This window comes from Eptatretus burgeri, chromosome 2 (assembly GCF_056783735.1).
Source record: "Eptatretus burgeri isolate ZD-2024b chromosome 2, Ebu_testis_v1, whole genome shotgun sequence".
In the NCBI taxonomy this organism is placed as follows: Eukaryota; Metazoa; Chordata; class Myxini; order Myxiniformes; family Myxinidae; genus Eptatretus; species Eptatretus burgeri.
Window position 1 is genome coordinate 43,839,395 of NC_140962.1, and position 14,861 is coordinate 43,854,255.

Genomic DNA, 14,861 nt, shown 5'->3' on the forward strand with positions numbered 1-14,861 from the left:
TACATCGGCAATGGTTCGTGTATTGTAAAATTAATGTGTCTGATTCTAACTATTCATTAATTTCTTTGTGAACTACTGTACTTGCTCGGATACCCATCACACAGACGAGTTGGGGGGATACAGCTTTTGAAGTAGTGGTTCTTAACCTGGGGGGTAATTACTCCCTGGGTGGTAATTCTGCCTTTTTCTGGGGGGTGGAGGTGAGGTGGCTAACAAGCTGGGAAGATTTTTCAAAATTTTAGGTGTCTGTATTTCATTGATGTTCTGGAAAAAAACACAAACATTCTGAATAGTCCGGCAGATAAGTGAAATATTTGGGGGAATTGTGCCTTTGAGGATACAAGCATGAACTTTTGCACACTGTTAGATCATGCCCTAAGGAAGATATTTAGCTTTAGGGCCACGCAGAATTGTCCTGTGGCCAAAATGGTGGCCATTTTCCAAAATGGCCACCACCGGTTGTTATTTTACCAGTTTCTCAGGTTCTAGACCAGCTGGGATATTGATTCTGGTGGCTAATCTTACATTTTCAAGGATGAGGAATGCAGTGGTATTATTTATAACATGCTTGCAACTACCAAACTACATATATCTAGCGTTCAGGGAATTAAATAATAGTAAAACCATCAAATATTAGCGGAGTTATGCACATTTTCTGGAATTTCAGAATCGGCCCATGAGTTGTGTGCTGACCTCATAATTATGTTTATGTGTATTCATATATTTTGCTGCATATTCACATAGAACATCATAATCACATCACAATGATAATCTATGTTGTTAGTACAGCTTTTGTGTACTTGTGTACACCTAGTTACAACACCTAATCTGCATGTATCTATGTTTGCTTTCAGTTGACCTGGACTGTGACTGTGGTGGCAGCCAACATATTTTCCTGGAGCTTTCAGCTTATGGTAGAGTGGTGGTGGTATAACTAGTACATACTGTTCCCATATTATAACTAGTAGATACTGTTCTAAAGTAGCATAATGCATAAGGACAATGGCCAAACTATACAAGGTGGTGGACCCTGATGAGCCTAGCTCATCAGGTAAACAGTGCCCGAGCACAGACTGGAACAAATGTGTCCTGTGTCAGGAAGACACAAATGAGATGCTGACATGTCCATATAATTCAGCACGTGGCACAGATGAGGGCAGGATACAGGACCATAGCTGAGCATCTTGTAGCATTCGACAAGATCAGTTGCCTGCCCAGAACACTAAAACTGCCACAACTGGATGAGGGTCAGGGCATCGAGGCAGCATTCCGGGTTCACAAAGCCAAATGGCATGACTCCTGCAGACTGCAGTATAACAAAACAAAACTTCAGAGGGCTGAAAAGAGGAAAACACACCACGATGATGACCCAGAAACCCCCAAGTTCACCCGTCAGAGCATTGAACGTGAAACTCATTCAACAGAGACATGCTTCTTCTGTGGCAAATTTGCAGCAAGAGATGCTTTGCGTAATGCATCAACATTCGAACTTGACATTCGTGTGAGGCAGTGTGCCCTCAAACTACAGGACAAACACCTCCTATCCAAACTCGGTGTTGGAGATCTCATTGCCCAAGAGGCTAAGTACCATGCTCAGTGTCTTGCCTCTCTGTACAATAAAACGAGGGACACAAAGGCGCAAGAACCTAATGTAGACACTGTTAACCATGGAATTGCATTCGCTGGACTTGTTGCCTATATTGAGGAAGTGCGCATGGACAATATGGTTGCACCAGTGTTCAAGCTAACAGACTTGGTGAATCTGTACAGTACCAGGCTGGAACAAATGGGGACACACATGACGGGGCGTATACACTCCACTAAACTCAAGAACAGAATACTGGGTTACTTCCCAGACATGGACGCTCACAAGCAAGGTCGTGATGTGGTGCTCGTGTGCAATGAGGATGTTGGTGCTGCATTAGGGAAAGCATGTGAGCACGATGCTGACAATGATGCAGTTCATCGAGCCAGAGCTTTGATAATCTTGCCTTTGATGATGTCACTAGAACCTTCTGTGCCTTGGCTGCCACCCCAGACACCATAGACAACTGGATGGAGTCTCTGGAGCGATTCGTGGTATTGCTCTATGACCGCACTAGCAGCCTGGAATCAGTCAATCAGGCGCGCAATTAGCTGTTCACCCAGAAAGGTAGAGATATTGAAGGACTCCCTCCAACACAAGCAGCACTGATTCAGCACACAAAGAGGGCTGCCTACCAAGCTGGTCACTGCTGGGGACAGATGATAGTTGCAGTCCCGGAACTCCCATCCCCAGGTGACTGGGGATGGAAGAAGAAGGACACAGGTGGATGGGAAGTTCACTGGACCACACTGCCAGAAGCGACCCAGGCCTGTCGAGAACTCATACGCTGTGGATGCAAAAAGGGTGCAGAGGACAGTGCAAATGTGTCAAGGCAGCACTTCAGTGCACTGCCCTTTGCCACTGTGGTGGACTGTGTTCTCGAAACAAACATTGCATTTCATTGAAAACCTGTAATATTACCATGGAAGGCCTTACCTGGTTAATAATGGAAGGACTGTCGTAGACTTGCCCTCACCACTAACATGTCAAACAACAATAGGACATGCACTATTGATTTGCAAGATACAGCATAATCTCATGAACTGTGTGCTCATATAAATAAAATACCAAATATTGTAAAGGAAACACTGTGAAGACTGCATTGTACTCTCATGGATATGTCACAGTTTCGAAACATGTACAATGTACATGTATAACTCCACCAATATCAAATGCGCTTATAATTTTACTATTATTTATTTCCCTGAAAGCTAGATATATCTAGTTAATTAGTTGATAGAGTAGTTATAGCATGTTGTAAATAGTACCACTGCATTCCTCATCCTTGAAAATGTACGATTCGCCACCAGAATCAATATCCTAGGTAGTCTAGAACCTGAGCTACTCATAAAATAACAACCGGTGGTGGCCATTTTGGAAAATGGCCGCCATTTTGGCCACAGGACAATTCTGCGATGGTCCTATAGCTAAATATCTTCCTTAGGGCATGCTCTAACAGTGTGCCAAAGCTCGTGCTTGTATCATCAAAGGCACAATCCATTCCCATATCTGCCGGACGAGAACCCAAATGTGCAATTACCGAATGTGACCTGTCGTGGCACGTTCAGGCCAGGGCACTTTAGGCATGTGGCTGCTGCTGATTTGCTACATTTTTCAGAGGGTGTGGCATAATAGCACATCGACTCTTGCAGGTGTGATAGCACACTGGCCTTGCAGTTCCTCCCACATTTTCAGGATGCTGTATTGCAGTAAATTCAGGCTGGTAAAATCGGCCTATTACTCTTAAGAAATATATTGAACATATTGTTATGGTTTCCCACCCGTTCGGCGTGCGAGCGACCGCTTTTAGCTAATCGCGGCCGCGTGCCCACCGGACAGGCAAACCAAGTCGCAGCTTTCGGATCAACGCCGAAATCCAGCTACGTGTGTGTTTTTAATCACACCGTAAATCAGCCAACTATTCTGTCCACGCGCGACAGGGTCCTATCGCCGATTTGTCGATTTACCTAAGTATGTGCGTAGACAGAAATGTCGGGGATTTACACCTCGATGGGACCTGTACGGATACGAGCCGTTGTACGCAGCTCGCACCGTTTGCGATTTGCCGAGCGGTTGTATATCGCCAAGCCCCGCCGGATCCGATTACTTTATCGGCGATTTAAATGCCAGATAATATCCCGAATGCAATACGGCAGCTCATTGACAGGAAAGGATTCAACGAACAGTTCAACATTTAAACAAGGACATTTATTTACACACGACACATATGCACTCATGCAGTCAATAAAGCAATGCAGGTAAGGGACAAAACACGAGCAAGACAAAGAACTACAACCGTTCTATTATTTCTGTACACAGTCACTTAGCAGTTCACTACTTCACGGACAAGGCGCCACAGCTTTCATGCAAAGAAACCCCAGGAAAGGGAGGGGCAGACTGGACCCGCAGGCCTTTAATATTCGCGGAGCTCTGGAGACCGCAAGAGCTCTGAGAGACCGTGCTGGTTACCTGTCACCCTCGTGGTGACTCGCTGGGCCCTGGTTCGGCGACCCTCGGTGACTCTGCCTGCACTCCGCAGGACTCCACCAGCTCCTGACTTCACTCTCGATTCCACTGGCGCCTCCGTCGATCATGGAGAGAGAGAGCAAGGAGAAAGACCCTCTCACTCCTCACTGCTTCCTCCGATTCCAGAATCAACTCCTGGCAACCCTCTCCTCAACTCCACACACCCGACGTTTTCACGCGCCCGCTTTATAGCCACGGAGTCTCGCCCTCCCTTCCCGGCGCACGGGGGAAAATTCCAGCAGAGCTCGGTTGGGCTCAGTTGTTGTTGCCCCCAAGGGGAGGGGTCGCAGTGGGCTTTTTCCACCCAAAATGAGCGCCCTCCCTTACTTCACCTTTGAACCTTGGCTCGATCCGCTCTTCTCCTTCCTGGCGCGTAGGGGGGGGAGGGGGAGGGGAAATCCTAGGTGTTATCAGGATTTCTCTCTTCGGAGCACCTTGTTGTTTTAACCGTCGAAGCAACGGGTTTTTTACCGTTGCTTTTGTCCTCTTTATTTGTCGAGAATCGATGTCATGGTTGGCACTGTGGTGGGGATGGCGTGGTTGTTGAGAGGCGGTTGTGGTTGGCGCTGTGGTGAGTATGGCGTGGTTGTTGAGAGGTGGTTGTGGTTGTTCCAAAATAAAGATAGCAAAAGAATAATACTACCTCAAAGATCACAGCCAGGTTACACAAATAAATCCCTTTAGACATCGGTGGGGAAATCTAATCTAAACACACACTTATCGACATAAATGATCTCTGGGAAGCCTGAATGGTGTTCTGTGAATTTCCACAACCGTAACACTACCCCCTCCCCTTTTTACAGACTCGTCCCGAGTCGTCGAATTTTTGTGTGCCTTCATGTGTAAGTTCTCCTCTAGTACGATTTACCTTCGGATCCCTGAGTGCGACATTTGGTGTATCCGTGTCCCAAAAGTAAATAACCTACGGGCTGAGTAACCAACTAAACAAACTCACTCATGCAGATGACTTATCTAAATTGCCGGCGCTACGACAAACATGCAGGAGGAGCAAAACTCATTTACAATTTACCCTTAACCTTAACCTTAATCTTATACATTTACACTACATCATGGCCCAGGACTGATGGACTCTGTGGGAAAAAGGCACATAGCAATGTCAACGGTATTTCAGGGTGAGCGCTCCGCAGCTTGAAGACAAGACGTCTTCGGAGCCGTGTTCAAAACGGCCCCCTTCTGTTACGTTCTTCCTTCTATTTGTTTGTTTCTTCAGCTGCTGAAGGCAACTCACCCCAACCCGGCGGCTATGCGCCATCCCACAGGCCATTTTCGAAGCAGGGAGCCAGGCTGCCCAAATGCAGTCTCTGGCTCATGAAACAAATGCAGGTTTGAACAGGGAATGTGGCCGGCTGCCCAATGCAGTCTTAGGCCTCCCCCTTGAAATGAGCGCAGTGAACACAAAACGGTGCATGGGCTGCACCAATGCAGTCCCCATGTGCGGCTGCCTGCAGGGCAATCTCTGCAGAACAGTGGATGGATGGATGCAAACAAACACAATGGTCGGCGGGGCTGCCTGCAGGGCAGTCCCCGCAACTTGCGCGATGATCCTGGTGCACATGGTAATGGATGGTGAAATGGGGCAAATGCAAACGCAAGGGCGAGCAGGCATGGGGTCAAGGCAGAGGCAGGCAGACAAGGCATGGCAAAGCAAGGCTGGCACAGGCCGTTGTAGCAAAATAGGCCGGCATATGAAGCTGGCCGGCCTCTTGTCTCTTTCTGGAAGTGTGTGGAGGGAGTGCGGTGGTGCCGACCGGTCTGAAGGCGGGCTCGGACCTACCCTACTGTCTCCCTCCCAAACTAATGCCTTTGCCTGTCTCTGTCCATACCCACTCCCTTAATTTGCAAAAAAATCCACCCAATTTAGCCCCATATATATATATATATATATATATATATATATATATATATATATATATATATATATATATATATATATATATATATATATATATATATATTTGTATTATACATATATTTTTTCCTTTCCTTTATAAATTCGTCTCCCTAACCCCCATTATTGTCTCTCTCCGGCTAACCAACCATGTCACCTAGTCTACTCCCAACCCCTACGTTCCCTTTCTGGAGGGGAATAAGGGAGAGCTAGCGTCTTGTCTCGAGGCCCAATCAAGCCTCAGAATGGCCTCCTCAGATCTCAGCGATCTACTTTACCACGGTGAGTCCAGTGGCCCACAATGAGAGTGAAGGGATGGATGGTGCGGAGGGGTACACTTCCCAAACTATCCTAACATTTATTAGCCTTTAACTACCCCGGGGCTTTCCGAAAGCACCTGTCGCTTAAACTATTGGTTCTGCCAACCAAGATTCCCGTCGCCTGTGTTGGTGTCCTTTCAAATTTGGGCCTTGCCCTCAAATTTTCGTCTCGTGCCCTTGCACGGTCTCATGGCTGGGATGCGTGGCTCCCTTGGCAGGAAATTCCCTCTGCCGATTCTCCAACTATGGCACCCCCGGGCCCTGCGACTGTCTCCGAGCCTACCAGCTCCCTAAAATTTGGGGAGTGCCCTCCCTGGCTACTCCCCCTCGACGCTCATGTGGCAGGCTGGCGCCACGGGCCCCTTTCCTGGGTGCCCGTGCCCATGACACTGCCCACGTGGCTATTGGCGCCACGGGCCCCGCATCATGCGGGCCCACCCGTGCCCACTACGCTATCCCGGCCCCTCTTGGGCCCTTGGCTTACCGCGGCCGACTAGCCCGGTGCCCGGGGTACCTACGAAGCGATACTCACCGTTCGCAGCCACGCCCCCAGCCCCTCAACAGGGCTCCTCCACCCCTCCAAACGGGTTTCGAGCCTACATTCCCACCTACAGCAAAACGACCTCCATTTTGTCAATTTGACTAACCCACTAACTCACTTTACACTGACCCCAGGGTCCCTTGGGTGGGAATCACTCCTCCCCCCAATCACTCATCGCACCATGCATACCACATTCACTCCATACACACAGGCCCGCTGGCCCTCATTCACTCAACATGTTCATTTTCCATTTCTCAACTCACATCGCTGAACACTGCCATTCTACTCACGAAATCCCTTATCGAACTCGTGCTCCCTCGTCATCCCTTACAATACAGCACATCCTTTTAACACTATGTAGCTAAGCCATGTCCCCTCTATACAGTCACAGTCTGTCTCTGTCCTCAAATATCCCATTTCCCATCCTAAATCTAAACTTAAATCCCTCTAACTAATCCATTCCACAGGCTCCATGAGAACTTATCCCTGCCCCATGAAGCCGGTGTAAATAAGCTAACCCTTCCCCCTAACTAGTTCCGTTCCTGTGCCCAAACAGGGGGGTCTTCCACCCCCTGTCTGGGAATCCTGTTCACTCGAAACGGTGAAGCTTGCTTGCTTTTTTTTTTCTTTTAATGCGTGCACCAGCGTGGCAACTCGCAACCCGCGCTCCTTCCTGTGACATCATGGCAGCTGTTCGCGCTTCGCGCACCTCGTCCCTCTCTCGGACGGTAACATCCGGCAGGGATTCCCCTCCTGCCGGATTCCAACCATACAGCCACGACGTTACCCTGAGCATCCCAAGCAAGCCTCGCGTTTCGAGGGGTTCCCCACGCGAGCACATGTGCTCTGCTTGTCGGAGCTTTACATGCACGCTCGCCTGGAGAACCCAACCGTTCCAAATTCACAATCCCAGCCTTGCTTCTGTCCATCCGCGGGATCGGCTAACATCCACCACGTGCGTTTCCGGACCAGATTTCACTCGCGCAGGCGTGCACGCGGCGGCCTCGTGCGAAGCACAGCACGGACCCCGCACGCGCTGCCGTGCGAATCCGGCACGGTCCCCAAAAAAGCTACGGACGCTACTCGGCCTTCGTTCCTCGTCTGGCACCGTCTTTGTCGCCATTCCACGCACGCACTCCCGCATGCCATGACGCTCGCACACCTCACCATGACACTCGGACATGCGGTTGCGTGTTCTACCATACCAAACGCCATTTCTCTTTCATACTGCGCTCTCATACACGCGGTTCCTTTCACACAAGGCCTTTCACTCACACACGCGGTTTCTTTCACACACCGCCTTTCACCCACGCTTTGCGCGCGTTTCAGCACGCATTTTGCCACACTCCTGAACACACATTTCGAAACCACACACACCGGAACAATCACGCTGGGAATTCGTGCTACCACAAGGGGTCCCATGGCCTTCACATCCCCCAAGCTCCACGTGTACCCATTCACAACACTCGCCCCCTCTAACTCGCAAAGCTCGACCGGACTCACCGGTCGAGGTTGAGTTGTTGAGAGGCGGTTGTGGTTGTTACAAAATAAAGATAGCAAAAGAATAATACTACCTCAAAGATCACAGCCCTTTAGACATCGGTGGGGAAATCTAATCTGAACACACACTTATCGACATAACTGATCTCTGGGAAGCCTGAATGGTGTTCTGTGAATTTCCACAACCGTAACAATATCAAAGTGTACCGTGTTCATCAAATATTCATACTTAGAAACACCGATTCCACATAATCGTGACTGGATGTAAATGTTACATGCAGTAATGACACAAACTTATTGCTTGGAAGCTCCAACTGTTCATGAACAACTTTAACAAGTCATCACAGCACAGCCTTTACCCTCTGACTCAGTCTCTCATCGCTCTTCCCACACCAACAAAACAAACCCTCACTGCTTTTCCAGCCGTTCCCGATGACATCACTGCCTTTTTCCAACCATTAATTCCAAACATGGGAATTCTAAACAACAGTAAACCCAGCATGCTCTCCATTTTGTGACTACAGTTATGTACGATACAGTGTTATCATCTCCACCACCGAAGGTGGACAGATATTATGTTTTCACCTCTGTTTGTCCATCTGTCTGTGAGCAGAATATCTCAAAATGTAATGGACGAATTTGGCTGAAACTTGATGGACAGTTTGGGTGTGTGCCACGGTTCGATTTTGGTGACAATCCAGACCCGGATACCTGGTATTTAAGTGATTCTTCACCATTGAGAAATGGGGCCAAAAAACTATATACAGCATGATATTTCAAAAAGTTACGGACGGATTCTGACAAAACTTGGTGGACAGGCTGGGTGTGTGACAAGCACAAATTGATTCAATTTTGGTGAAGATCTGGATCCGGATACGAGATTTTCTTTATTTTTAAAAATGATTCTTCATAATTGAGAGATAGGATTAAAAACAATTTATAGCAATACATTTCAAAACGTTTTGGACAGGTTATGACAAAACTTGGTGGATGAGTTAGGTGAGTGACAAAAACAATCCGATTAGATTTTGGTTCAAGTTCAGATGCAAATCCAGTCTATCAGTGGAATACAAAATGTAAACTGTTCAGCCTGGCAGAGGTATGCACTCCACTGAGTGCCATTCTCGTATTGCCATGATTTTCATTTGAATTTTAGTTTGAAGCACAGCGACCTAATCCATAAATAATAGAGCAAGTGTATCTATGGCCAGCCACTAATGGTACCTTTTATAGCGTTTATCTCTGTTGTTTGTGTTCCTGTTCGGCTGTTCGAGCATAATCGTACTAAAATACACAATTTGGTGTCTCTCTGTCTGTGTGTATATTTGACCACAATATGTTCAGTCATTACTTATCCAATCTCAACCAAACTTGACAGAGGGACTAAGGGTCACATGATGGAGGTTAGAGTAACTTCATTTGCTCCCCCTCCCCAAGGGGGATTTCAGCCTTGGGCGAAATCTGTGTTAAGGTGTATATCTGTATTGAGATAGCTCATCGTGTCATTTTTCCCAAGGCCCATTCTAACAACAAAAGTAATAACAACACAAACGACAATAGCATGATATTAATGTTATTACAAAACAATATTAATACTAATAATATCCACCCTCCCCAAGGGATTTTTCCTCCTTGGACAAATGCCATGTATAAATAACTTATTACCGTGTATAAATAACTTATTATGGCATTTCATGGAGTGCCCCTACCAGAAGGAATTTTTTTTTATAAGCCATAAACACTTATGATTACCTTTTTAAACAGTCACTATTGCTGTTTAACACTAAACTGAAAGGGAGGATAGAAACCCGATGTTCTTGAGACCCGACCCTCGATCTACTGTAATCTATATACCCCAGAGAGGATAATAACGTGACCATTCCTGCTGACCCGGAGGGAGTGGGTGTACTCGTAAAATAAATTGCATACTTATTGGTAGTACCCAGGATCATGTAAGGGCACAAAAAAGATCCCACCCCATCCGATGGGAGGGGCCGAGTGGGGGAGATGACTTTCAATTTTTACATGTACATGTGCCACAATGCAAATGGTTTACTGACCCCTGCTGCAGATGGGGGATGATTAATCAGGGCACAACATATATTTGCCCCACCTCACCCACTATCCCCCCCTCCCAATCCTCCACCTTTTCCCCCAGCCCGCTTCCGAAGGGAGCGGGTGTTTCTATATCTTATTAATGATGTTTGAAGGTGCAATTGTTCATCTAATTTTCATCTAATATATTGACTAGTCCTAATATGATTGCTTTTTCACAGGTGTGTTGGAGCAGGTTCATGAACCATACCATCGGGCAAGAAACGTTCGTATATGGAGGCTTTTGCACTTTGCTTGACAGAATGAAGCTGTTCTTTAAGCTTCATATAGCATTGCTCTCCATATTGCGAAATGCAAGAAAGCTCACACAATCAGCGAAAATCTGATCAAGCCATGTTTTATTAAAACAACAAAACTTGTACTTGGAGAGGAACAATCACAAAATATGAAGCAAATCGCACTTTCAAAAGACCCTATGAAAAGTGGCATTTCCAATATGAGCCAGGACATTTTGTACCAAGTGATCGCAGAAATGAAAGCCAGTCCCCACTTTGCACTGCAGTTGGACGTATCAACAGATATTTCCTCTTGTGCACAGTTGCTCGTCTTTGTCTGCTATTTGAAAGACGACTCTATTAAGGAGGAATATTTGTTCTCTGAGCCCCTTCACACAACGACTCATGTAGAAGATTTGTTCAACATGTTGGGGAACTTTTTCATGAAGCAAGGACGAGAGTGGATAAAGTTAGCCAGAATAAGCACCGTTGGAGTTCACCGTACTTAGGTTCCACACTGTAATGTGGTAGTTGTCCCAATATAAGGTCCTCCACTATGTGCTGGAGTTGTGGGAGGAGATAACCATTTTCCTGGAAAGAGAGAAAACTGCAAAGGAAGAAAAACTGCATGAGAAGATGAAGCATAAAGTGTTTCTCATGAAGGTTGCCTACCTTTCAAGTTTCTTTCCCGAGGTAAATTCCATGAATGTTACACTTCAGTGGTGAGCATTCCTGAAAGCTGAGAGAAGGTTGCTGGTTTCCTTTGAAAAATTGAGCTTTTCCAATGCTAGTCCAGGCTGGTGACACCTCCATCTTCTCAGAATTGACAACTCTCCTGACTGAGATAGAAAGAGGTGAATGTCCATCCATTGATGATATCTATGAACATCTAGATACCATGAAGAAGACAGTCATGACCTACTTCCCTAGTCTTGAACAGTGAGAGAAGGATGTGTGGATTGCGAGACCTTTGTCCGTGGAAGAAGGTGCTCTTGGAGATGAAGACGTTGCCGCATAGGTTACGTTCCCATCTCGTCTTCAGTTGTCCTACCCTTCCTCCCGACAATGGTACATTGAAGCTTATGGCGTGGCAGTTGTCCTGAAACAACTTGCCTTCACCTCATGGAAGGTTAATCAAACTGAAGGCAATCTCAGTTCCTTCCACAAAGCTCGGAACAAGTGTGTGTCTCGCCTCAGGAGAGCCAGAAAACAACATCTTTCTCAGCTCAAGTCTGAACTCTCAAACCTCTCTCCCTCCTCCAAATCCTGGTGGCGTCCACTCAAATCTGTCTCTGCTCTATGTTCCCTCTCCATCCCCTCCCTTACCTCAAATGACCGCACAGCTGACACTGCACATGAAAAGACTGAATGCCTAAACTCCGTGTTTGCTTCTAACTCTTGTGTCCCAAACCCATCACTTTCTGTACCCACCTTACCCAGTCGCACCCAGCTGTTCCTGGACTCTGTATCCTTTTCTCCTGACAATGTGGAGAGCTTGCTGTCAAGCCTTGACTCAGATTCTGCAAGCGGTCCAGACGGCATCAGCCCACATGTCCTAAAAACCTGCTCTGCTGCTCTTGCTCACCCTCTCTCTCTGTTCTATTCACCCTCTCATTTGCTCAAGGTCATCTGTCATCTCCATGCAAATCAGCAAACATAACTGCTCTGCATAAAAAGATGCAAAAACAGTTCCCGGCAACTACAGACCAATCAGCCTTCTCCCAATCATCAGCAAGGTTATGGAATCCATCATCGCTTCAGACAATAAATCCTTCCTCTTCTCCAATGGCTTGATTTCCGATCATCAATTTGGTTTCAGACCAGGTCACTCTACCCTGGATATGCTGCTTCTGATCTCCCAACAATGGATGGAGATCCTCAATGACAGACGTGAAATCAGAGCCATCTCCTTAGACATATTGTTGCGGGGCCGGGCGTCGGCCGTGAGCACGACCGTGAAATGGAGCTGCAGAGTCGGCTCGACTGATCGCCCGGAATTCAGATCGTACTTCTTCGGAAAACTCCGGAAAAGTACGGGTCCCTTTTTGGACCGAACTCGCCAATAGACAGACCACATGGGGTAGGGTCGATTGCCAATTTCAATATCCCTAAATACCCACGTGGTCCAACCTACCAGGGAAATTCACCCTCGACGGCACCTCTACAGAACGAGCGGCTTAGTGTACCCGTTCCGTGTGCGATCCGAGCGGTTTGATCGCCTAGTTCAGTAGGTCCCGAATACCCTGTTACAATGGCAACGGCCTGGCTAATTTTCCAACACTCAGCATGCAAAGCCAATGAAAGAATAGACACAAACGAGCTGAAACATTCAACAATCGGGGTATTTATTCACAATTGGGGGAAAATGAGCTGAGCACATAAGGGCAGAGCTAAACTGACTATTAATGAATGCACGTATATACAGGATGGCACTTAACAATTCACGACTTACTATACTGGCGCCACAAACACACATACGCACACACCCAAATAATCGGACCAATGGTCTTTATTCGGACCTCCAGCCCGGAGGACAGTTGGGCCGAAGACCAAGGTCTGTCTTGGACCTGTCCACCTGGTGTGCTCTTCGAGCCGTTCAGACCGGGCACCAGCGAGGGCGAGCTGAATCCGACCACCGCGAGCCGCGATCAGCTTCCCGAGCTCCGGCGGATTCCCTCGCACTCCGGAACATGCGCTGGTGAGACGAGGTGCCGATCCTTCCCAGTCCACTGCGTCGATTCCCCCGAAGAACCACCAACCAAGAAGAGCAAAATAACCGAACCAGAACAGAGCGAAGAAGACCCACGATAAAGAACTAAGAAGAACCAAGAACAACCAATTTCTGTCTCTCTCTTCCGTTCTTATCCCTCTCCCGCGCGTCTCGCTTCCGGCGTGACTCATTTGCCGTCGGTGTGGGCTGTCGCATCCCATTTCTTGGAGTTGTTATCGTTCGTGTTGTTATTGTTGGAGTTGTTATTGTTCGTGTTGTTATCGTTGGTGTTTAATAAAAGAAAACCTGACTATTAAAATAACTTCACAGCGCATTTACATTTATTCACCCATTAGACTATGGGATGGATTCTAAGTCGAAACACATACTTATCGAAATAACTAAGCTATAGGAACCTGAATATCTGTGTGCTCATGGCTTCCAGATTCGCAACAATATGATGTGCCTTCAATATGGTCTGGCACCTTGCCCTGCTCACCAAACTCTCCTCCTGTGGTATCCAAGGACATCTCCACTCATAGTTCACTGACTTCCTCTCCTGTCACAGCCAACGTGTGGCCCTAAATGGAGTTCTCTCATCTCGTCTTCCTGTCCAGGCTGGAGTTCCTCAAGGCAGTGTTCTGGGTCCTGTCCTTTTTTTGGTTTTCATCAATGATCTCTCTGACTCTGGAAAATACTCTTTTGCTCTTTGCTGATGGCTCCACCCTCTGCCATGCCATCTGTCATCCCTCAAGTCGGCAAGCAGCAGCTTCTTCATTCTCTGCAGATCTGGATAAAATTGCAAGGTTGTCCAATATGTGGAACATATCTTTCAATCCTGACAAATCTCACACACTCGCTGTCCCTCTGAAAGGACCATCTGAACCCCCCCCATCTACTTTCTCAACAATCCTCTTGAAAAAGTCCTTTATTTCAAGATTCTGGGTCTCACTATCTGCCATGATGTTTCCTGGGAAAGCAAGATTTCCAAGCCAGTCGCCGACTGGGCAAATCGTACAAATCCTTTCTTGGCACACCTGAGCTCCTGACCACATACAAAGCTTTCGTCTGCAGCCTGATGGAGTACTGCTGCTCCCCTCTGGGCTGGTGCTCCCACCTCTCACCTTTCTCGGCTTCACGCTGTGAAAACCAAGGCATTCAGGATCATTGGTATCTCCTGCGATGAAGCTGAGTTTTTGGGTCTCTCACTCTCTCACTGCAGACAGGTTGGTGGCACAGCTGAGCTCCTGACCCCCCCCCCCCATATTTCCGCAGAGCGCTCAAGGTCTGCCAGCAACCCCCTTCTGGTAAAACTGCCAAAATCAAGAATTACTGCTCACCTTCACTCTTTTATTCCTCTTTTTTCCCACCTTTGGAACAAACTCTCACACTCTCTTCAATCCCACTCCTCCCTCCAGGTATTCAAAACAGCTGTTCACA

General features: G+C 47.3%; 2 protein-coding genes across 5 annotated transcripts in view; both read left to right on the top strand.

The window, feature by feature from the left end:
- LOC147031928 (uncharacterized) overlaps window positions 1-14,861 on the top strand; it is a 164,337-nt gene that overhangs the window by 144,937 nt on the left and 4,539 nt on the right. The window lies entirely within an intron of this gene.
- On the top strand, window positions 620-2,099 carry LOC147031929 (uncharacterized). The gene has a single exon (XM_085869160.1). It carries the CDS (start codon window positions 1,151-1,153, stop codon window positions 2,045-2,047), a length of 897 nt encoding a protein of 298 aa, XP_085725286.1. The 5' UTR covers window positions 620-1,150; the 3' UTR covers window positions 2,048-2,099.